This window comes from Chiloscyllium plagiosum, unplaced genomic scaffold (assembly GCF_037043375.1).
Source record: "Chiloscyllium plagiosum isolate Xiang-an unplaced genomic scaffold, Cpla_swu_hap1 HiC_scaffold_23, whole genome shotgun sequence".
Classification (NCBI taxonomy): domain Eukaryota; kingdom Metazoa; phylum Chordata; class Chondrichthyes; order Orectolobiformes; family Hemiscylliidae; genus Chiloscyllium; species Chiloscyllium plagiosum.
This window is the reverse complement of record NW_028270161.1, coordinates 60552468-60578267: the sequence shown is the minus strand read 5'-3', so window position 1 is coordinate 60578267 and position 25800 is coordinate 60552468. Positions and strand designations below refer to the sequence as shown.

The window sequence follows — 25800 nt, the reverse complement described above, 5'->3', positions numbered from 1 at the left end:
CACACTCAGATACACACGCACATCAACACAGAGATACGTATCCACGCACACATACTGACATACACATATATATGCACTCAGACACAAACACACATGTACCCGGACACAGATACACTTACAAATACAGACACATATACAAGCACACACACATTTGGACAGAGGCACACACGCAGAGAAACACAGACACACACTTCCATGCACACATCCAGCCACACACATTCTCACTCATGCACATACAAATACACAGAGATACACACTCGCACTAAGTTGTGCCCAAACTGCCTGTTTTATGTTGGGAATTTTTTACAAAGTTGCTGTGAGACTTGGCCCTCCAATTACTGACGCCATTTTGCAGCCGGCTGTTCCTTACCATGTCAGTTGCCTTGATTTAGTCAAGGCACCCATGTCAATGTCAATATGCCAAGTAAGGGCTGGCCTCAACACCTACATCAAAACCTTGACTGCAATCAATATCCCATCAAAGGAGAGTTCAAGACTGAATACCGACTCAACTCCAGCACCCTGCCTCCGTGAGGTATAACACTTGGGGAAAGAATTGATAACGTTGTGGAAAATGTCTTGACTGGGTCTGCCTACGTGTTCACTGTTCTAAGGCAGAGATAATCACAGTTCCCCACTGTTGCCCTGTGCACAGAAAATCATCCAGGGCTCCCAGTCCCGAACACCCCAAGGACCTGTTTGTCCCAAAACCAGATGAGGGAAGCTTGGGTCTCAGGTGTGATTGCCCACCATCTTCCCAACATTCAGTGACACAGTTTCGACCTGAACACAGTTAATTGAGTCATACACAGCCCAGAGAACTCTAAGGCAGGATCAGCTTATACTGTACATCAGAATGAATGGGAGAAAATTGGATACATAGACAGGAAAATAGCAGTTACTGAGAGGCATGTGAAAATAAGCAGTGCAGCCGATAACTACCTGAAAGAGCTGGTGTTCAATTCTCGGTATCTGCTGGACGCTGGTGACTAAAAGGTCCACGATGCGATTTAATCCTTCGATCACATCATCAACAGTTGGTGTGAATATGACCTGGGATCCCTCCAACTGAGGCTTCTATACATTTCACAGAGTTAAACAGACTCAGGAATAGAGAACTTTGAAGATTTTTTTATCACACATCAGAGTTACAGAAAATACATTATTTCCAAGTATCATGACATTATTAGGTTAGTCAGTGTTATTATTAAATTAGAAATGGTGCCTTCAGCTTTAGATTTACATAATTATTCATAGAATCCCTAAAGTGTGGAAGCCACTCGGCCCATTAAGTCCACACTGATCCTTCAAAGAGCATCCCACCTAGACTGCCTCCCCATCCCTGAAACCCAGCATTTCCCGTGGTTAACGCAGCTAGACTGCACATCCCTGAATGCCATGGGCAATTTAACATGGCCAATCCACCTCACCTGCACATCTTTGGACTCTGGGAAGAAACTGGAAATCCACACAAACACAGGAAGAATGTGCAAACTCCACACAGACAGTCACCCGAGGGTGAAATCAAACTCAGGTCCCTGCCGCTATGAGGCAGCAGTGTTAACCACTCAGCCACTGTGCTGACCCATGCTGTGTTAGGTGCAGAAGGAAGGCCATTCAGTCCGTCATGCCGACTGGCTTATTAAACCATTACCTCTTGCCCAATCAGCGTTCCCTGTAAGTGGCTGTGCGCAGTCACTCTGACGTTCTGTGGATTGGCGCACCAATCGCAGCAATGAATTCTGATTCTGGAACTCACTGCCAGAGTTGCACCTTGGATGCTCGCACAATCAGAATGTACACTCCTGCCTTTTCTCCTCTACTCTGCATGTTATTTCTATCCAAGTAATCATCTAATGGCCCTCCTGAATGTCTCAATTGTACCCCCCTCCACCACAGTTCCAGGCAGAGCATTCGAAACCCTAATTACTCGCTGTGTGAAGTATGCAATTTACATAACATTTCACAAATAGACCCACTGCTGTGTCCATTCAGAGGACCACTTGAAATATTAACCACCTCCCTAACTTGCCTGCCCACCAAAACAAATTCAGAAACGAGTCTACTGAATTAAAGACACATCACAGAAATGTTAAACATTAATGGACAATTAGCTAGCTCTATCACACAGGGCTATTTCAATTGTGATTAAGCTAAGGTACTCAAAGAGGTGGTGATTGGGCAGGGTGTGTGAGCTGCATTAAGATATCCGCAAATCGCATTTAATTAGGGAGCACACAACGAGGCAAAGCAGGTGAAAATAAATCACCTGAAGCTCAGCATTACAATCGCCAGCCACCACGACCAAACACTCTCCGTAAAGAAACATAGCACTCACTAATGTCCCTCCCTACTGCAGCTTTGAGAAATATCAGCAGGATACTGTCACCTCTCCAACAAAACATTCAACAACAAAATCTCTACCTCAGAGCGACATGGAAAGTAGTTCCTGATTTTGCTGCTTGGTACATCTCTTTATTTTCTGCATGGCAAAGATTTCAACAAAAATGATTTGCCCTGTAAATGAATAAATATCTGCAGCGTCCCCCCCAGAAGTGCAAATCCAACAGCCATACAATACAGCTGGAATGTGACTGATATGGGGCACTAGCATACCAATGGAAATCTGGTTTTTAATATATCTGAAGAAAAACAGAAATCTAGATATCTTTTCATCACTCTTTGCAGGAGCTTGGGTCACAAAGTCACAGAAGTCTGCACAGCACAGGAAAAGGCCCTTCAGCCCATCTGGATTGTACTGTTCTAAGCAATCACCTAAGCAATCACCTAATCTGGATTGTACTGGTCTAAGCAATCATCTAGCAATTCTAATCCCATTTTCCAGCATTTCTCCCGTGGCTTTTGTATGCTTTGGCATCTGTACATCTGAATATTTGTCAAATACTAGAGGGTATAGGTTTAAGATGGGAGGTGGAAAGTTCACAGGAGATGTGCAAGGGAAGTATTTTACATGGGTGGAGGTAGGTGCCTGGAACATGCTGCAGGGGGATGGAGGGAGTGGGGGGGGGTAGTAGAGCAGGTACAATAGCAAAGTTTAAGAGGGTTTTAGTCAAGCATCTGAACAGTTAGGGAATAGAGGGATATGGATCATGTGCAGGCAGATGAGATCACTTTAGAATGCCATTATGATCAGGCACAGATATGGTGGATTGAAGGGTCTGTCCTGTGTTGTACTAATCCATATTATGAAGGCTTGAAAAGCACATGGATGCATTTTTTTGCATTAAAACAGTGCAGACACTTCCACAGTATTTTGTTGGTTGGAAAGAGCATTGGGACATTCTGAGATTTTGAAAGTTCTATACAAATGCAAGATTTTTTTCTTAAGGTGCTTGGACTGGTGTTACAGGGATCACTCCAGAGAATTCTTTTCAACAGCCAGTATCTAGGTTCATTGTAAAATCAGCTCATTGATTTACCTTAAATCTGTGATTGTATAAAATACTTATTTGAAACTATATTGTACCTTGCAGGAAATTAAAATCATTGCATCTGGGTATCAATGAGTATATATAGAACTCTTGTAGAGTTGATTACAACACGGACATCTTTATACCTCATTGATAGCGAGGAAGGCTATCAAAAATTACAGAGGGATCTCCAACAGATGGGGAAGGGAACTGAGGATTGGCAAATTCAATTCAATACAAATAAGTAAATAGGAAGTCCTGAAGAGTGTTATGGAACAGAGAGACCTAGGAATACAAGTACATAGTTCGTTGAAAGCAGTGTCACAGGTAGACAGGGTGGTGAAGAAGGTATTTAGCATTCTGGCCTTCATTGGTTCAGGCACTGAGTACAGGAGTTGGACATTATTTACAGTTGTATACATTGTTGGTGAGGCCAATTCAGAGTATTGTGTACAGTTTTGGTCACCCTGTTATAGGAAAGACAGTTAAACTGGAAAAAATGCAAAGAAGATTTACGAGGATGTTGCCAGGACTAGTAGGCTTGAGTTATAAGTAGAGTTTGGCCAGGATAGGACTTTATTCCTGAGAATGTAGGAAAATGAGGGGTACATAGAACATAGAACATTAGGATGTACCTACTAGAGAAGGTGCAAAACTTGACCTACTCTTGGGAAATAAGGCAGGGCAGGTGACTGAGGTGTCAGTGGGGGAGCACTTTGGGGTCAGCGACCATAATTCCATTATATTTAAAATAGTGATGGAAAAGGATAGACCAGATCTAAAAGTTGAAGTTCTAAATTGGAGAAAGGCCAATTTTGATGGTATTAGGCAAGAACTTTCAAAAGCTGATTGGGGGCAAATGTTTGCAGTTAAAGGGACGGCTGGAAACGGGAAGCCTTCAGAAATGAGATAACAAGAATCCAGAGAAAGTATATTCCTGTCAGGGTGAAAGGAAAGGCTGATAGGTATAGGGAATGCTGAATGACTAAAGAAATTGAGGGTTTGGTTAAGAAAAAGAAGGAATAGACAGGATAGATCGAGTGAATCCTTAGAAGAGTATAAAGGAAGAGGAGTACACTTAAGAGGGAAATCAGGAGGGCCACAAGGGGACATGAGATAGCTTTGACAAATAGAATTAAGGAGAATCCAAAGGGTTTTTACAAATACATTAAGGACAAAAGGGTAACTAGGGAGGGAATAGGGCCCGAAATGTCGATTTTCCTGTTCCTCGGATGCTGCCTGACATGCTGTGCTTTTCCAGCACCACTCTAATCTAAACTCTGGTTTCCAGCATCTGCAGTCCTCACTTTTGCCGAGAGAATAGTGCCCCTCAAAGATCAGCAAGGGGCCTTTGTGTGGAGCCGCAGAAAATGGGGGAGATACCAAACGAGTATTTTGCATCAGCGTTTACTGTGGAAAAGGACATGGAAGGTATAGACTGTAGGGAAATAGATGGTGACACGTTGAAAAATGTCCATATTACAGAGGAGGAAGTGCTGGATGTTTTGAAACGCATAAACGTGGATAAATCCCCAGAACCTGATCAGGTGTACCCTAGAACTCTGTGGGAAGCTAGAGAAGTGATTGCTGGGCCTCTTGCTGAGATATTTGTATCATCAATTGTCACAAGAGAGGTGCTGGAAGACTGGAGGTTGGCTAACATGGTGCCACTGTTTAAGAAGGGCGGTAAGGACAAGCCAGGTGGTGGGCAAGTTGTTGGAGGGAATTCTGAGGGACAGGATATACATGTATTTGGAAAGGCAAGGACTGATTAGGGATAGTCAACATGGTTTTGTGCGTGGGAAATCATGTCTCACAAACTTGATTGAGTTTTTTGAAGAAGTAACAAAGAAGATTGATGAGGACAGAGCCATAGATGTGATCTATATGGACTTCAGTAAGGCGTTTGACAAGCTTCCACATAGGAGACTGATCAGCAAGGTTAGATCTCACAGAATACAGGGAGAACTAGCCATTTGGATACAGAACTGGCTCAAAGCTAGAAGACAGAGGGTGGTGGTGGAGGGTTGTTTTTCAGACTGGAGGCCTGTGACCAGTGGAGTGCCACAAGGATCGGCGCTGGGTCCACTACTTTTTGTCATTTACATAAATGATTTGGATGTGAGCATAAGAGGTACAGTTAGTGAGTTGCAGATGACACCAAAATTGGAGATGTGGTGGACAGCGAAGAGGGTTACCTCAGATTACAACAGGATCTGGACCAGATGGGCCAATGGGCTGAGAAGTGGTAGATGGAGCTTAATTCAGATAAATGCGAGGTGCTGCATTTTGGGAAAGCAAATCTTAGCAGGACTTATACACTTAATGGTAAGGTCCGAGGGAGTGTTGCTGAACAAAGAGAGTGCAGGTTCATAGCTCCTTGAAAGTGGAGTCGCAGGTAGATAGGATAGTGAAGAAGGCATTTGGTATGCTTTCTTTTATTGGTCAGAGTATTGAGTACAGGAGTTGGGAGGTCATGTTGCAGCTGTACAGGACATTGGTTAGGCCACTGTTGGAATACTGAGTGCAATTCTGGTCTCCTTCCTATTGGAAAGATGTTGTGAAACTTGAAATGGTTTAGAAAAGATTTACAAGGATGTTGCCAGGGTTGGAGGATTTGAGCTATAGGTAGATGTTGAATAGGCTGGGGCTGTTTTCCCTGGAGCGTCAGAGGCTGAGGGGTGACCTTATAGCAGTTTACAAAATTATGAGGGGCATGGATAGGATAAATAGAAAAAGTCTCTTCTCTGGGGTCTGGGAGTCCAGAACTGGAGGGCATAGGTTTAGAGTGAGAGGGGAAAGATATAAAAGAAACCTAAGGGGCAACTTTTTCACGCAGTTACGTGTATGGATTGAGCTGCCAGAGGAAGTGGTGGAGGCTGGTACAATTGCAACATTGAAAAAGCATTTGGATGGGTATATGAATAGGAAGGGCTTTGAGGGATATGGGCCGGGTGCTTGCAGATGGGACTAGACTGGGTTGGGATATCTGGTCAGCATGGACGGGTTGGACCGAAGGGTCTGATTCCATGCTGTACATCTCTATGACTCTATGACTCTAAATGCCCTTAAGGTTAATGAGTCTACTACTGTTACAGGCAGGGAATTCCACACTTTACTACTCTCTGGGTAAAGAACCGACCTCTGTCCTATATCTATCACCCATCAATTTAAATTTATGTCCCCTTGTGCTAGCCATCACCATCCGATGAAAAACGCTCTCACTGTCCATCCTATCTAATCCTCTGATCATCCTGTACGACTCTATTAAGTCACCTCTCAACCTTCTTCTCTCTAACAAAAACAACCTCAAGTCCCTCAGCCTTTCCTCATAAGACCTTCCCTCCATACCAGGCAACATCCTGGTAAATCTCCTCTGCACCCTTTCCAATGCTTCCACATCCTTCCTATAATGCGGTGACCAGAACTGTACACAGTACTCCAAGTGTGGCCGCACCAGAGTTTTGTACAGTTGCAGCATGACCTCATGGCTCAGAAACTCACTCCCTCTATCAATAAAAGCTAACACATCGTAAGCCTTCTTAACAATCCTATCACCCTGGGTGCCAACTTTGAGGGATCTATGTACATGGACACCGAGATCTCTCTGCTCATCTACACTCCCAACTTTCTTACCATTAGCTGAGTACTCTAAATTCCTGTTACTCTTTCCAAAATGAACCACCTCACACTTTTCTGAATTAGACTCCATTTGCCACCTCTCAGCCCAGCTTGCAGCTTATCTATGTCTCTCTCTGTCACCTGCAACATCTTTCCACATTGTCCGCAACTCCACTCACTTTAGTGTCATCCACAAATTTACTAACCCATCCTTGTATGCCCTCATTCAGGTCATTTATAAAAATGACCAACAGCAGTGGACCGAGAACAGATCCTTGCAGCACACATCTGTGACCTTACTGAGGTATATCAAATCATGAGGGGTATAGATAGGATGAATGCATGTAGTCTTTTCCCCCAGGGGGCATAAGATTAAGTTAAGAGGGGCAAGATTTAAGAAGGACCTGAGGGGCAATGTCTTTATGCAGTGAGTGGTGCATATATGGAATAGGCTGCTAAAGAAAGTGGTTGAGGCAGGTACAGTAGCAACATTTAAAAAACATTTGGATAGGTACATGGAAGGGAAGGGTTTAGAAGGAATATAGTCCAAATGCGAGCAATTGGAACTAACTGAGTGGGCACCATGGTCAGCATGGACCAGTTTGGGCCGAAGGGCCTGTTTCCATGCTGTGTTACTCTATGGCTCTGTATGCGTGTACATCACAAACGTCTGCATCAAGGATCATCATATCAACATGCAAAAATGATCAGGGTATTTCAAACAACAAAATAATCATGCATATTTACATACAGTCTGGTCATCACACTACCAGATGGATGTATGGACAGGGTACAGAAAATATTTCCCAGGATGTTGCCTGGTATGGGGGGATTTTAGCTATGAAGGAAGGTTGGATAGACTGGGTTTGTTTTCACTGGGATGCAGGAGGTTGAGGGGCATCCTGCTAGATGTTTATAAGATTGTGAATGGCATGGATAGAGCAGCAAGTATGAGGCTTTTTTTGCCAGGGTGGAGGGGTCAATTACTAGGGAACAAAGGTTCAGGGTGCAGGGAGAGGGGAAAGTTTAAAAGAGATGTGTGAGGCATGTTTTTCACACAAAGGGTGGTGAGTGCCTGGAACGTACTGCCAGGGGAGGTGGTGGAAGCAGACACACTAGCAGCATTCAAGAAACACCTGGATGAATGCATAAATAGGAAGGGAATAGAGGGATAAGGATCCTTTAAGTGAAGACAGTTTCAGTATGGAAGATCAAAATGTGACAACACAGGCTCAGAGGGCCAAAGGTCCTGTTCCTATACTGTATTGTTCTTTGTTCTTAAACAGTATTACATTTTTATAATTCTCTTTTGCTTCAGAAAGGTCACTGTCAGCATTTTCTAGTTACGATATTATTATTTACTAGCCTTTCCCATCAGAATACTGAATGCTGTAATTGTACAAACCATTTCATTATGAATGGATTTATGATTTTTGGTGCACAGAAAATTGCCCTAATGAAGAAAGCCAGCTCACTCATTAAACAGCAGACTGCCATTTCTGTGACAATTTTAACTATTAACAGCAGCCATATAATTTGGTTTAAAGCATTTATGAAAAAAGGCCAGAAAACCTTCAAGGTAAAAATACTACACAGGGGAAGAGTTAACTTTATGTTTTAGGAAAGTAAAGTGGGTAAATGGGAAAAGATGATTGCAGAGTAAAATCTCTAATGGGAAGCACAGCAAAGTGATGACTCAAGTACAAACCAGATATCCTCAGATGACCTCTGATCTGGACAAAACACAGTTTAAAAAATGTGTAGTTTCTTTGCCTGTAGAATCTTTATTGTTTTGAAAGATGTTTGAAAGGGACTTTTAAGAGATTGCATTACTTAAAAGGATCAATTGTAATTTCTTGAACAATAAGCCCATATGATCTGGGGATTCTTGACCTGGAAGCAGTGCGATAAGGAAGGCAGTTGAGATATACAAATCATCTGGCTAGACACAAAGGAGAGATGCAGCAGACAGCAGAATAGAAAGAGCTCATTTTCAAGGAGATGTGTCTGAATAAATCTGTGTGTCTATCTGATGTGCGTGTATGTGTGTGTGTGAGATGTATGTTTGTGTGTGAGGTGTATGTGTGTATATGTGTGTGTGTATATGGTTGTGAATGGATGTGTGCATAGTACAGTAAAATAGGACAGAGATGCTGAGGTAGGGTTAGAAGTAGGCTTGAAATTGCAGAAGAATTGGTTAGAGTCCTTTAACCCTCAATGGAGAGCCAAAATTAATTCGAATTTATACAGTGCCTTTAACCTTTCTAAAATCTCCTCAGGGGATTCACAGCAGTACTGTTGCAGCAACTTTAGGTGTCCAGCACATGAGGAAATGTAAGGGTAGATGATCAAATGGGAGGTCAGAGACTGATCTGAAGGACTGTCATGGTCGAGGAGAGTGCGGTCAGGGAAATTTCTGGATCAATGTCCAGAGGTTTGGTCCAGGCCTTTGAAGGTACAGCCTTCAAAAGTGGAGCAACTATATTTTGGGATGCTCAAGTGGACAGAGAGTATCAGGGTTTGACGATTGTGAGATTCTTCAGGTGTCAGTGGCTGTGTCTGGGACTCAGCTGGACACATGAAGATTCCAGGCCAGTCACTGCCATGGGCAATGGTGGTTGCCAGTGGCCTAACGACATGAAGTTGAGCTCCAATAGGGCACATGGGTAGATGGCCACTTGGCACTAGAGCAACAGCCCTATTGGAGCCCTGACCTCTGGAAACTGTGTAAAGATCAGTGCTTTCTTCTGGATGCAGCCCCTTGGTCACCCTTCTGTTCCTGATCTTCTTCCCTCTGTTGGATGCTGTGTCTCTGCTGGTGTGTTTGCTCAACTCTGCAAATTGTCCTTTGCAAATCACCCCACCTCAGAGTTTATGGAACTCCCTGTGCAAGGACACAATTTTAAAGATTGTTACTACTCTGAATCTTATTGACTGGCTTCCGTGCAATGTCATCTGTTGCTAAACTAGACTAAATTGCAACAATGACCCCATCAGGACAAAGCAGCCCATTTGATTGACTATCTTCAAAATCAACTCTCTCCACCACTGATGCTCAATTTCAGTAATGTCCACCATCTTGATTTGAATTGAATTGAATTTATTGTCACACATACTGAGGCACAGTGAAAAGCTTTGTCTTGCGAGCAATACAGGCAGATTTAGAGTTAGATTTAGGTTTTATTGTCATGTGTACTCAAGTACACCATACAGTGAGAAGTGTACAATGTTACCACACATATCTATAAAGGTGCACTGCAGAATTTCACCAAGGTTCCTTAGACAGCACCCTCCAAACCCACAACACTTCCATCTAGAAGGACAAGGGTAGCAGATACATGTGAACACTGCCACCTGCAAGTTTCCCTCCAAACCTCTTACCATCCTGACTTGGAAATATATTGCCGTTCCTTCAATATTGCTTGGTCAAAATCCTGGCATTCCCTCTCAAATGGAATTGTGGGTGTCAGGCAGTGTCCATCTCCATTAAAAGGGAATCTAGTCATCACCTTTGACATTCAACGCCATTATGACTACGGAATCGCCCACTATCCCAGAGCTTACTATTGACAAGAAACTGAACTAGACCATAAACATTGTGGAAAATATATATATAAATATATAAATGCAAGACCAGGTCAGAGGCTAGGAATCCTGTGGTGAGTAACTCATCTCCTGACTCTCCAAAACCTGTCTACCATCTACAAAGCACAAGTCAGGCATGTGATGGAATACTCCCTATTTGCCTGGATGGGTGCAGCTCCAATAACACTCAAGAAGGTTGGCACCATCCACGACAAAGCAGCCTGGTTGATTGGCACATCCACAAACATCCACCACCTCCAACATCGACACTCAGTAGGTGTGCACCATCTACGAAGATCCTGGAATTCCCTTCCCAATGACATTGTGGGTCCACCTAAAGTATGCAGATAATAGCAGCTCAACAAGGTAGCTCATCATCACCTGGTGGCTCAGTGGTTAGTACTGCTGCCTCACAGCACCAGGGACCCGTGTTCGATTCCAGACTCGGGAGACTGTGTGGAGTTTGCACATTCTCCCCGTGTCTGCGTGGGTTTCCACCAGGTGCTCCACAGTCCAAAGATGTTCAGGTTAGGTGAATTGGCCATGCTAAATTACCCATAGTGTTCAGGGATGTGTAGATTAGGTGCATTAATCATGGGAAATGTAGAGTAATAGGGGAGGGGAATGGTTCCGGGAAGGACACTCTCTGGAGAGTCGGTGTGGACTTGTTGAGCCAAATGGCTGGTTCCACACTATAGGGATTTTATCTATCTAACTAGCGACGGGCAATAAATGCTGGTCCAACCAGTGATGCTGACGTCCAGTGAAAGAATTGAAAAAAGAAAGATGCAATTAAAAGAGGTGGGTGGACAGGCTCCTCAGAGCTGTTTAGAAACCTCAGCTGTTTATTCAGGTGAGGGGTCACAATGAGCAGAGAGGACCCTCCAGGTTCAGAGATGGGTAAGTAAAAAAATCATGGGGACAAAGGTCAGATGGGAGAACCTCGTGGAGAGATTGGTCAGGCCACAGTGGTTATCCAGAGGAGGAGGAAAGAATCCTATTTGTCATCAGGGAGCTCTGTCACTGTACGATTATTGACAGCTTGTTTTCCTTTTCCTTTTCAGAGATTTTCCCACATGTCCCCTTTCCACCTTTCCCTGTAACCCCTCATCTCCTTCTCTCACATAAATTCTCAAAATTGTTACAGCACAGAAAGAGGCCATTTGGTCCATTGTGTACCTGCTAGCTCAGTGTCTGAGCAATTTACAGTGTGTCACTTCCCCATTAGCTGTTGCCTTTCCTCATCTCTGCCTCAAATCTGTCCCTTTACCCATGTGTCCTGCACTCCCTTGCTCCTCTCCCCATGCTCACCTTTTGCCATTCATTCTGCCTTCTGTTCTCTCTTCCCTCAGCTGACCCCTCCCTCCTCCTCATCATTCACTACTTTTCTAATCTCCTCCCCTCAGCCTTCAATCCGTCTCCTCTTCCCCCCTCCCTCTCCCTACCATTCTTCTCCCCTTTCCTTTATCCCATCCCTTACTTTCTCCCTTCATTCCTTCACTCACTCTCTGCCTCACATTCAACCCTTTCCCTCCTGTCACCTCCCCTTCTCCTCACATTTTCTCCTTAACATTCTTCCTTCATCCTGTCGCTCTTTCTACCTTCCCTCTTCCCCCCATCCCCATTATCCTCTCCTCTCCGTGGTATATGGAGAGGAAACAAATGCAAGGAAATATTCTGGAAGCTTCAGAGGAAATTTCAGAGGGTAATGAATGAACTGTAATCAACAAAAAAAGATAAAATACTGTGGATGTTGAAAGGTAAACCAAAAGTGTTGGAGAAATGCCGCAGGGGTGAAAGCATCTGTGGAGGGCGAAAAGCAGAGGTAATGACGTAATGTAGTCTTCTCTTACCACGAAGATGATGATGGGATGAGGTTTGACAGGAAGCCCCAGGGAATCCGTAGGGTAATCTCCTTCATAACTGTTTCCTTGTTGATAGACTTCGAATATCTGGACTAATTCTTGAAGTGATCCTTCCACAATGCTTCGGAGGAGATTTGATGTGAGTGTGGCAACACTGCCAAAGAAGTGGTCCATTTTTACCATCCTCAGCTCCTATAGTTCAAATCATTTTTACATCAAGAGAACATTAATCATCTTTTGGTGTTGATGTGGTTTAATGCAGACTATTTGGAAAATAAAAATTCTTAAGCAGTAAGTAGAACTTTGCAAAATGATCCAAATTAATACAAGCTCCATTGGTTAATCAGTGCATTGTGAATGTTTTTAATTTGAGCTATTACAAAACTGAATGTGATGTGATTTACTCAGCAGTTTCATGCTCCAATCAACTGCAGACTGTTCACTCACTGGTTTAACATCCAGGCTTTTATTAGCCTGTCCTGCTCCTATCATCATGTATACATGCTTATGTTCATTTGTATTCGTGGGATGGATTATATTCTTTCCTGACTAATTATACATTTTTATTAAATTGCTTTCTCCAGTGTTTGCTCAAATTACCAGAATTTGAATGATAGAAGCATGAGAAATCCCAGACTCAGCTTTGTTAAAGAAATGGATGTTTTGGTAAGCTTGCTGCAATCTAGAGACTGATTTTGCCATTGTAACAATGTTAGAGGTTGGAAATGGAGGAGGCAGAGGGGGAACAAATATACTATTTCCCCTCCAATTTGTCCCAGACATTATCGTGTCTTGTGCAGGAAATGTGGCAAGTTCTAATTTGAAGTTCACACAAAATGGCACTGGGATAGCTGACCAAACAACCAGCAATGTTGAAGTGTTCAGATGTATTACAGCACTTTCTCCACTGAATAAAGGGTATTCAACAGTATCGAGAAACAACTTTTATTGTGTCATTTGGACCAGTGATTGAAGGTCATTAACTTTTTTAAAGGCTATACATTTATCAGTTGAAAAAAGCTGAACTGATGCCAAGTATCTTTGATTGAAAATCTATCTTCTGAACCTTTGAAAATAATGAGATCACATCTCTATCATAATCAGCTCTGGAGGATTTACTGAACCACCTGTATGATGGAATCTCATTATGAATGCTTGGCTGAGTACCAACACACATAAACTGATTTACCTCAGCAGCAGATAAACCTATTTATTAAAAAAAAATGTTTAAGGTAAGCATTTTTTTCAAGTGGGGTTTCAATGGGTGATTTGTTTTTGCTGTTTTTGTGATTATGTCTAAATTTGTCCAATGATAGTATAAGGCTCACACGTCCTTCCTATAGTGAATACAGGATAGGTGGGTCTGGAGGATGCATGAGGGAAAGGGGAAATGAAAGGACTAACCCCTACTCCCCACTGGATAAGTAGCATAGACATGTGTGTTAATGCAAGATGCAACATTGTGAGCTATCCCAACACATAATTCCTGACTCCAAATTGGAAATTCCGGCTCAAAACCTAAACTGTGATGAAACAAGCACAGCGTGGGTTGGAGAACTTAAGGGGAAGAGAGGTGAGGATGCACAGAGAGCTGGTGCAGGGGAAGGAGGATAGGTAAATGGGAGAAGGGTAGGAGAGGAAATCAGATGTGGGGGAAAGAGTTCAGGGATGAGGATAGGGATAGAAGGGTCTGGAGGGATTGGTTCAAGGCAGGACACAGTTTCTCTTCTTTGTTTAGAATCCATACAGTGTGGCCCAACATGTCCACACTGACCCTCTGAAGAGCATCCCACCCAAACCCATTCTCCATTACTTTACATTTACCTCTGACTAAGACACCTAACCTGCACACCCCTGAGCACTGTGGGCAATTTAGCATGGCCAAGTCACCTAACCTGTACATCTTTGGATTGTGGGAGGAAACCGGAGCACCCAGAGGAAACCCACACAAACACAGGGAGCACGTGCAAACTTGACACAGAGTCACCCACGGCTGGAATCGAACCCAGGTCTCTGGCGCTGTGAGGCAGCAGTGCTAACCATTGAACCACCGTGCCGCCAGTTTACAACTCTGAAGACCAATGGGAAAAATTTGAGGAATGTTCTTACCAATCAGGATTTGTCAGGAGAATTCAGCTTGAATATAGAAGTATTCACAGTCAGTGTTTTACCTCATTATCATGGGGCATCCAGGCTTCTACAATCTCTCTGTCCTCAGCAATGATCTCAGAACAGTCCTTCAACCAGTGATCCTGCAAAACCATACTCCTGTTCTCTGTAACCATGGAGACGTGGTTAATTAACTGATCCAGAGTAAAGGGGAAGACCTGTGAGAGCAGCTCAGCTTCTATCAGTCGGAAGTTTTTGTATCTGTAACACAGAAGTGCAAAATTACCTGCAGGGACACAGATTCTCCTCACAGTAAAACAGAAACTGAATTTCATAATCACCTTTGTTGGCTGTAAGCTGCTTTGCTGCATCACGGTGCTACAGAAATGATGTTCCAAAATATCCTACAGTCTGGGAGGTTCTTCTGAAGCATGTGCAGAGATGTTTATGCACAAAACAAGCTCCACTCCCTTATTTGCTCATTACCACAGCCATTTCAAAGCTACTTCCTCACTCACCATCTATGTCTCCATGTTCCCTCAAGTTGGGACAATTGAAGGCCCTCCCTAAAGAGGTCACTACAGTTTCATTGCTGGAGTGATCAGGGGGGTGGTGAGTTGAGACCTTTAAGTGGTCACTACTTGATCACTTTTTAAATTTCTTCATAGGATGTGGGTGTCGCTGGCTGGGCTAGCATTTATTACATATTTCCTAATTTCCTTTGAGCTGAGTGGCTTGCTAGGCCATTTCAGAATTTCAGATAAAAGTCAACTACTTTGCTATGGGTCTGGAGTCACATTTAGACGAGATGAGGCAAGGAAGGCAGTTTCCTTCCCTAAAGATCATCAACGAACCATATGGGAATTAATGATATTCGACAATGATTGACATTTTCTAGACAGTTTGAAGTGGAGGTTTCAAAATGCCTACCTGGTCTGAAAATTGAGCAATATTGAGGACATGACTGGATGAGTGATGTATAAGTTATCAGTTAATTTCTCACGTGCAGACTTTACGCTTTCATGCCAGGGGAGCCTCCCTCTTCCCGCTGTGTTAGACCGCTGGAGAAATAAAGTGGATTTACAGTAAAGATACAGACACGCATTGAGAATATCATCAGCATCGATGAGTTCAGTAGCTCATAGCTGTTGGTAGATTCTGCATTTCAGCAGGTCTCATTATCATCCCATTCCACACAGGTAGGTAACCTCAATCTCCGTCCTTTCCCACTTTGGAGCACCCCTGTGCTGAGTTCCTCCTGTGTTTGCGAATATTTCTGACTTACTGTCTTGGCCATTAAGGTCAATCCTAATCTTTCAATTGGTTTATTAGGTTTGGCTGATATTTAACTCTAGCAATTCTGGCAACATTTCACTATAGAGACCAAGAAATCAGATAGCAAATATCTGGGTGTGTGTATGTCTCTCATTTCTCTGAGTTCTCATTGTCGGAGGACCCCTAATCCTGGTTTACACAAGGAAATGCCTTCAGTCAGGGTGAGGGGGCAATGTCCAAGAACCACCTCTATAATAGACGGCTTCAATCTACACAGTTGGAGCTGCTGCACACAATATTCATAGAATCCCGACTGTGTGGTAACAGGTCATTTGGTCCAACAGGTCCACACCTACTTTCTGAAGAGTAACTCACCCAGACCAATTCCCTTACCCTGCATTTACAGAAATCATAGATTATTCAGCCAAATGATTAAACTGACCCACACCTCCTGCCACAATCTCAATATTTTGGATGTTACTGCAAAAGTGGGCGGCACGGTCCCACAGTGGTTATCATTGCTGCCTCACAGCGCCAGAGACCCGGGTTCAATTCCTGCCTCAGGCGACTGATTGTGTGGAGTTTGCACATTCTCCCCGTGTCTGCGTGGGTTTCCTCCGGGTGCTCCGGTTTCCTCCCACAGTCTAAAGATGTGCAGGTCAGGTGAATTGGCCATGCTAAATTGCCTGTAGAGTTAGGTAAGGGGTAAATGTAGGGGTATGGGTGGGTTGCGCTTCGGCAGGTCGGTGTGGACTTGTTGGGCCGAAGGGCCTGTTTCCATACTGTAATGTAATCTAATCTAATAATCTAATCTAAAGGGGGGGGGGAGTTACTCTTCACCTGATATAAAATCCACTGTTTTGTGGATAACAAGTGCCCAAGTTGATGCTCATTCAGCTGTTGTACTGCTTATTCTCTTTCACACAAGGTCAGACCTATGTGTGAATTAGGGTAATAATCAAACACAGTGCACCTGGCCAAATGTAGTATCACGTCTGAGCAAATGGAGCAGGCAGATTACATTTCTGAAAGGATTTGCAATTTACAATTTCTAATATTTCCTGTCAGATAATAGAATATGTTTATAGTACAACACAATGTCATTACAGGAACCAGTGAAGAGTACTGAGTGACAGGAAAGGATTCAGCCTGTATCTGCCCCTGGTATCAGCCTAGCACAACCATATTTCATGACTATACCTTCACTTATTCAAAATGCAGGATGTGAAGAACATACAATTCTCCTAAATGGTGCATGAAGACACACACTTTCCCTCAGAATCATGGTCAATTGACCAAGAAACTTATATTTCCACATACCTTGGGAAGGAGGTCAATACCAAGTCTTTCCTGTTCAAATGGATCTAACAGCACATAGTCAAGTATAGCCTTCCTCATAGCTCCTGAATATGCATCCCGAATCTCCTAATAGTGAAGGAAATTGAGAGGTTCAGATGTACTGCCTGTTTACAGAATTGCTCAGCAATATGGGAAAACTGAGTGGAGAAAAGTTACTTGTAAAGTCATTTTTCTTAAATAAAACTCATCCCAGATAAATTAAAGGCTGGATTCAATGGGTTCAACAGAAACAAACTGAGGTTTGACAGAAAGACTCTCTGCCCTCATTAATGTTTGGAGAATGCAGTGATTCCTGAGTGGCAGTTATTTCATTAAATTCACTGCTACCCAATTTTGATGGAAAAGAGCAGTCCATTATTTTCTAGTATTGTCTAATCTGCAATGTTCTACCTAAAAGGATCATGGAAGCAATATCAATAGCGACCTGTGGAATGGAATTAGATTAAAAACTCAGGATTTTTCATGTTATAGGGTGAGAGCTTGAGATTAGAACGTACTCAATAGCCAAAGAGCTAGCACTAACATCATCCTCTCTGCTTTTGTTTCTATGAATCTGTAATAGTGCTATCATGAAGGAACATCCTTTACTAAGAATGAGATCTGAAACACTGACAAACAATAGACATGGTGGACACACAAGCCACTGTTGAAACGAGGAATCAGTTTGCTGGCTGTAGCAGGGGAGAGCAGGGCACGTCCGATTGGAGAAATTGACATCAAGCTTTCGCATTCTGCTTGAAACACTAATCAGACAACACGTAATGTTTGGTGAAAAACTAGTATGGAATAAGCTGGCAGAGGAAGTAGTGGGGGCTGGTACAATTACAACATTTAGAAGGCATCTGGATGAGTACATGAACAGGAAGGGTTTAGAAGGATATGGGCCAAGTGCTGGCAAATGGGACTCAATTAATATAGGATATCTGGTCGGTATGCACAAGTTGGACTGAAGGGTCTGTTATATATCTCTGTGACTATATGACTGTATGAATGTTTACATAAAGTTATCTCATGCTTCAGAAAGTTGGGTTAATAAGTTCCCAATAAATGGTGCAAGGGAAATGCTTTAAGAAATGTAAACCAATGACAGCCATTAGGTTACTACAACTTGTAACAAATCACAAACACTTCAGTTTACTATCGTCTTGGAATATTCTGATGAAACCTGCGGATATTAAATATTAACATGTAATCACATTGCCATGAATTATTAAACGGAAGACATATCTCGGTTCTTCACATCTCATAAGATTCAGTAATGCCTGAAGAAATATTCATTTCTTCAGATGAGTGATGCTCAAGAGCTATTTCCGACACTGAGAGGCTTGGTTCTGGGTTCATTGTGTCTTCAAAACTTGGTCAAAGATTGAAGATACTGAGCTGGAAATGTGTTGCTGGAAAAGCGCAGCAGGTCAGGCAGCATCCAAGGAGCAGGAGAATCGACGTTTCGGGCATAAGCCCTTCTTCGGGAATCAGCCTTCTTCAGGCTTATGCCCGAAACGTCGACTCTCCTGCTCCTTGGATGCTGCCTGACCTGCTGCGCTTTTCCAGCAACACATTTTCAGCTCTGATCTCCAGCATCTGCAGTCCTCACTTTCTCCTCAAAGATTGAAGATATACAATCACAGCACACTGAAGATGGTTAAGACCTAAAACCTGCAAGCAGGTACCTTCACTACGATTTCCAGTCACTTGCACCTTGAAGTGATAAGAAATAAGAACAGGAGTAGGCCATTCAACCCCTTGAGCTTGCTCCACCATTCAATAGGATCATGGCTGATTCAGCATTCCTACGTCCATTTTCTTGACTTTTCCTCATTCCCTTACTGATCAAGAATCCATCAAAGCCTTAAATAATCTCTGGCCACTCTGCCAGATGTTCCTCTGCTACCCCCTGTATCTCTGACAACACCTTAATAGCCATGCCCAGAGTCTTATCCTTGTATTGGCCTCAGCAGGGGCTTGCTTCCAGCAGCCTTCTGAAAATCAGAGCCCTCTGCTGTTTCGTTCCCCTCCAGCAATTTCAAGAGGCTGGGAGAGAAGGGTCCTGGGGACTGGGTGTTTCAGGGCTGCACGGACAAACTAAAGGTAGGTCAGTGTCACTTGCTTCAGGGTGGAGACAGTTGATGAGTTCCTCTCATGATAGCTGGATGGAGTCAGTTTCCTGTTCAAAACCAGCTCAGTGCCCCTTGTCTCCCTGCCAGTTCAGTGCGTGTTTGTTAAAGAAGCTGAGCCTATGTCAAGTTCCAGCCCCCTCTCCCAATCTGGACACCCTCACGCTAGTGATACAGGATCCTCCCCTGCAGAAGGAGAGATGCATGAAATCAAATTGGAATGGATACATTAGCACCATGCGAGGTAATCCCCAGAGCAGTGACTGTCTGAGTACATTACCAGGAAGAAGAATGTGGTATTGGTGATGTTAAATGTTGAAGGATTCTGAATGATAGGTCAAAGTCTTGAGTTGATTTGAATGAAGAAGATTCTACAGGATGTGTGTGCCTGATACTGCTGGGAGGGGTTGGTGTTGAAGCCAGGCAGCTTGGTGGTGGTCTTTGCTTATGGTGAGAATTGATGTGATATGTACATGATCCAAGCTGTGAGGAGAGGCCTAGGAGCTGGCGCTGTATGAGCTGCTGAGTGGTGTAGCTCCATTGTGAGTCTGAGTGTGAGGCCGGGCAGTAAGGAGGCAAGCAGTAATACTGCGCTACAAGCATCCAACATGGAGTCAGTGCAATGCAATGACAGAGATTGATTACGTGTGGGGTATGTGATGGAGATTCCTGGCATCCGGTCTCATGTGTGACAGTCCTGGGCATAGTAAGCTCATAATACAGACTCACATTCAGGGACATGAAGCATCGAGTAGTCATGAACTTCAAAATGCTGTTTCTCCAGACTTTTAGAGTTATTACAAACACAAAATGCTGTTTCTTTTTTCATCTTTTGTTCTAGAAAGGTTTCTCAGTTTCAGTGTCTCTCTGAAAGCCCATGGTTTGTGTTCTAACATACACTGAATCTCATTTCCCACTTATCCCATGTGCTCTGACTGAGCTGGGTATGGTACCACAATGCCCTCAAATTCTCATCCTTGTTTCAATTCCTTCCAGAGCCTGGTCTGTCCCAGTCTCTGCCATCTCCTCCAGCTCCACAACCCCCAGAGATATCAGCGCTTCACTAATTCTGGTCTCTTGAGTAAGCCCTAATTTCATTGTTGCTGATTATGCCTTCAGCTACATTGGCTCTATAGATAGGAGTTCCCTCACTGTGTCTCTTTATTTTCCTTTCAGACACCCACTCACCTATCTCAATGTCTATCTATGTGGCTTCTAATTCAATTTTATTTGTTAACATTCCTGCTTTTTTAAATTTTTATTCATACACAGGATGTGGGCATCGTTGATTGGAGCAGCATTTATTGCCCATTCCTAATTACCCAGAGGGCAGTTAAGGGTCAATCACATTGCTGTGGACCTGGGAGTCACATGTAGGCCAGACCGAGTAAGGATGGCAGATTGCCTTCCCTAAAGGGCATTAGTGACTCTGATGGGTTTTCACTACAGTTGACAGTGGTTACATTGGCACTATTAGACTCTTTCTCCCTGGTATTAACTGATTCAAATTTCATCATCAGAGTGCCACATAACCCCAGTCCCTCCGAATATTAGCCTTGGGTCCTGGTTTGCTAACCTAGTGGCATTTTCACTGTACCATTATCTTTCCCTGAAGGTGATGTGCCTTGGAATACCTCATTATGTTAAATATGCTACATAAGTGCACGTTGCTGTTGCTCCGATGAGCCATGGGTAAACCAAGGAGGAGAACATCCTAAGCATCTTCCTTCATCCATTGCAGTTTATTCAGATTGTTACAACGTCAATCCTGAATCGCGATTTGCGTTATTCTGCACTGATCACACCTTTTTTCCAGCTGCACAGTGATCATTATCCACAGTTGTGAACCTGATCTTTTTTTAATTTGATTACTGATTTGATTACTGTTACGATCTACAGTGAAAAGTTTTGTTTTGCATGCTAACCAGAGAACCCATAAGGTCGGCAGCATTTGGGCTCCTTGGTCAGACGGCCGCTTCCTCCCTTCTTTCCTTACCCTTTTTGTCTTCTGTCTTTTACTTCACCCTCTTCCTTTAGGCAGCATGTGAAAGGCGCCATGTGGAAGAGAGCAGCCAGAACGGAGCTCTTGACAAGGCAGCAGCCTGGCCTGGCAATGGAGCCAGGGGCTTCTGGTTGTGCTAGGCCTCAGGCCAGGGTCACCTGGTTATTGGTGAGGCTGCAGCAGCAGTGGAGCCGGGGGCTCCTGGGTGTGGGCCGACTGTGGGTCCAGCATGGGACCCAGCATCAAGGGCGAGGTGGGCCCAGTGATGAAGAGATGGTGCCTGAAGAGTGGCGAGTCTGGCACAGTTGGCAGTGTAGTTGTCATTGGTCAACCAGCTCAGGACCCATGGTGGAGGCGGCAGAACTAAGATAGACGTTCTTTCAGATTTATCTTAAAATATTCAAATGGTGCTGGATTGTGGCAAGAGCTAAAGCTTTTCACTGTATTTTACTGTGTTGTTCATTGTAGAGTACAAATGACAATAAATCATTCATTCACACCAGGGTAGAATATAATGCAGAATATAATGTTACAGCTACAGAGAAGGTGCAGAGAAAGATCACCTCTGATATATGAGAGGTCTATTCACATGTTTGATAACAGCGGTGAAGATGCTGCTCTTGACTCTGTCGGTACGTGTTTTCAAACTTTTGTATCTTCTGCCTGATGGAAGAGGGTGGAAGACAGTATAACCAGGGTGGGGGGGGGGGGGCTGCTTTTTGATAATGTTGTCTGCTTTCTCGAGGCAATGGGAAGTGTAAGTGGAGTCAGTGGAAGGAAGGCTGGTTTTTGTAATGCATTCACAACTCCCAGTAATTTCTTGCGGTCTTAGTAGAGCAAGCTGCGATGCATCAGGACAGGTTGCTTTCTATGGTGCATTTAAACATTTCTGTTATGACACAACCGATAACCACCAAACCATCTGTGCTTAAATAGCTGACGAGGTCATGCTGGAGTTGAAAATATATATCTCTGAAAATTAAACTGATAAAACTGGAGAATGAGATATACTGCGCCAACTGATCTGCTAAGCTTCAAAGCAGGAGTCCAGTACAACCAGTAACTTGGTTTCTAAGTATGACTGTGGTTCATTTCTCTGGTTTCTCCTTCTGGGATAACTTCAGTTTCCCAAACATAAGGGACCTGACACAAGCCCTGCTATGAACCCAGGCACTCAAATCCGATATGATGGGATGTTTGAGGAGATGGCGTGATGTGATGTGGTGGGGCGGCACAGTGGCTCAGTGGTTAGCACTGCTGCCTCACAGCGTCAGGGACCTGGGTTCGACTCCAGCCTCGGGCAACTGTCTGTGTGGAGTTCACACATTCTCCCCATGTGGGCGGCACGGTGGCACAGTGGTTAGCACTACTGCCTCACAGCGCCAGAGACCCGGGTTCAATTCCCGCCTCAGGCGACTGACTGTGTGGAGTTTGCGCATTCTCCCCGTGTCTGCGTGGGTTTCCACCGGGTGCTCCGGTTTCCTCCCACAGTCCAAAGATGTGCAGGTCAGGTGAATTGGCCATGCTAAATTGCCCGTAGTGTTAGGTGAAGGGGTTAGTGTAGGGGTATGGGTGGGTTGCGCTTCGGCAGGTCGGTGTGGACTTGTTGGGCCGAAGGGCCTGTTTCCACACCGTAAGTAATCTAATCTAATCATGTCTGCCTGGATTTCTTCTGGGTGCTCTGGTTTCCTCCCACAGTCCAAAGATGTGCAGGTCAGGTGAATGGGCCATGCTAAATTGCCCATAGTGTTGGGTGCATTTGTCAGGGGTAAGTGTAGGGGAATGAGTCTGGGTGAGTTACTCTTTGGAAGGTCATTGTGGACTCGTTGGGCCAAAGGGCCTATTTCCATACTGTTGGGAATCTAATCTACTTGACAAATAATGAGTGGATGTGCCAGCGCAGGAACAACAAGCCAATAGCCTGATTTTCATTCCTGATGCTAATCTGAGGCAAGGTGCAAATGGGCCCCTCATTTCCACTGACTGTTCATCAACAAGTAAAGGCATCACATCTTCAAAGACAGGCCATGTACCTCTGATCTCTGACTGTCAAGACCGTAATGGGAGAGTGGACAGTAAAGGAGCAGCTATAGGCAATTTGTGGCTTTGATAAAGAACAATATCTCAACTCCCTTAAAGACTAAACTGTTTAGCCAAGTGCAGTTCTGAGTAACATTACTTAACATCTGACAAAGTAGTGTGTAGCAATAAGGACAAGGCCTCAGACGTGAGTCAGGATGGGCTTATGTTGTCTTAGTAAAAGATAAACCAGATGGAGTGGGTATGAAGCAGCAGATTAAGGGTCTCTGGGGGGTCAGAGTGAAACTTCAGGGTCTCTGGTGGGAGGTATTGTTGAGGGTTAACAATCTCTGAGGGGTCAGGGTGAGGGTTAATGGTCACTGGTGGGAGGTATTGGTGAGGGTTAACAGTCTCTGAGGGGTCAAGATGAGGGTTAAGGGTCATTGGGGGAATTGGGATGAGAAGTCGAGGGAGTTGGAATGGGTCAGGGTGAGAGTTAAGGGGTTTGGGGGGTTAAAGGTGAGAGTTAAGGGTCTCTGGGGGGAGTCAAAATGAGATTTGAGGGACTTGGTGGGTCCAGGGTGAGGTTAGTTACTCTGTTAAACCTGGTAAATAAATGTACACTTCCTCTAAAAAGAACACATTTATTGTCATTGATTTGCTGCCATCGCATCATACCCACAAACAAAATGGCAGCAAGTGTTCCTCAGCTTGTACCTGTGTTAGCCGCTGACATGTGTCCCTTAGCTGAGTGTCGTGGTCAACAGGGACATAGGCATAGGCTCTCTGCAGCCAATCGTTGCTCAATGGAGTCACTACACTGGGATCAATACATCGTTCAATAAGATCATAGTACCTACAAGGGAAACACAAATATGAAAGATCAGAAGTCACATCAGTTACTGTCACCTCTCCATCCATTGGTCTCCTCTTAATTGCTGAGGAGATTGGAAATATTCTCCAACTGGCAATAACCCCTCCCCCTTGCATTGGTGCACTGGAACACAAATTCTCACAGCCCTCAGTGCCTGTGGGCTTGGCTGTGCGGGTATCCCAGAGGCCCAGGATGGACAAGGGTCAGGGAGGGTCATGTTTAATGGTGGCAGTGACTCTGACCACCTCCGCCTCTTCCACAGCCTCACCCCTGTCGGGTAACCTGGGAGCTGTCAATAATTGGGATTTTCACAGCTGATGGATACTGAAGGATATGGAGTGCCCGACAACACCAGGGGACAATACGATGGTCCAATTCAACAAGCTCCTTGTGGTCCAGGAAGCTACTGGAGTGTCAGCACTGAGAGAGTGCTGCATTGTCATCAGACACAGGGAGTCGGATTTTTAATCAGGAAGGGTATCGGGGGATATGGGGTAAAAGCAGGAAAGTGGGGTTGAGGATTATCAGATCAGCCACGATCTCACTGAATGGCAGAGCAAACTTGATGGGCTGAATTTCCTACTCCTGCATGGTACGATCTTAGGGTTGATTAACGCAATCGGTGTTAGAGACTCCCTGCGTGATATAAAGATTTGCAGAGTTTTCCCTCCTTGGTCAACATTTATCCCCCAAGCAACTTCATTCAAACAGATCACCGGCAGATACCTGCCTCGGTTATTCCAACATGGGGCTCCACTTCAAAACGACTTCATTGGCACAAAAGTGCTTCAGGACAGTGGGGAACGCCGTTATCTAGATGCTAGAGTTGCTGCTATTATGAATTGGGAAGTTGTTTCTTCCTCCCTGACCGAGTTCGCTGGCTGACCCGTTTGGGGGGATTGATGGTGATGCCACCGTTATCGAAATGCCATTCGGCCTCCTGTATCTGCAGCGGCCAATACTGATGGCCCTCAGTTACAGCAGGATCAGACAAACTGTGGGCCAGGCCAGGCACCTCCCAGACTGGCTCCACTTCATCCCATCTTGATCATCACTCCTGCCTAAGACCATAAGACAGAGGAGCAGAAATTAGGCCATTCAGCCCATCGAATCTCTCTGCCATTCAATCATGCCTGTTAAGTTTCTCATCCCCATTCTTCCGTTTGTTCCCGTAACCCTGGATGTCCTGGCTGCATTCCTATTGCATCCTGCACACAGTAATTAGGATCATACATGCCCACCGAAGAGCCTGATAAAGCATTGCTTCACTGCCTGTCTCTTATTTGGAATCGCTGGAAAAGCGCAGCAGGTCAGGCAGCATCCAAGGAACAGGAGAAAGGATGCTGCCTGACCTGCTGCGCTTTTCCAGCAACACATTTTCAGCTCTGATCTCCAGCATCTGCAGCCCTCACTTTCTCCTCTTATTTGGAATCCCCAAACATGGTTTTAGAGATTTGTGCAATCCCTGGTTACTTCACAATCATTTGTTGCTTTCTCGATTAAATCCTTTTTTGTTTTGGCTTTACTTTCAGAGGCTCTCGAATTG

General features: G+C 44.2%; 1 protein-coding gene across 3 annotated transcripts in view; it reads right to left on the bottom strand.

Annotated features, from left to right (window-relative positions):
* LOC122561437 (dynein axonemal heavy chain 3-like) overlaps window positions 1–25800 on the bottom strand; it is a 557691-nt gene that overhangs the window by 386745 nt on the left and 145146 nt on the right. For 2 of the 3 annotated variants that reach the window (XM_087999740.1, XM_087999742.1), the window contains exons 7-12: window positions 24098–24236; window positions 17207–17311; window positions 15542–15672; window positions 14674–14872; window positions 12491–12694; window positions 943–1077 (exon numbers count right to left, since the gene is read on the bottom strand). In XM_087999740.1, the coding sequence (XP_087855866.1) occupies window positions 943–1077; window positions 12491–12694; window positions 14674–14872; window positions 15542–15672; window positions 17207–17311; window positions 24098–24236 (913 nt within the window). The remainder of the gene's footprint in view (window positions 1–942; window positions 1078–12490; window positions 12695–14673; window positions 14873–15541; window positions 15673–17206; window positions 17312–24097; window positions 24237–25800) is intronic. The other variant, XM_087999741.1, reaches the window with a different exon arrangement.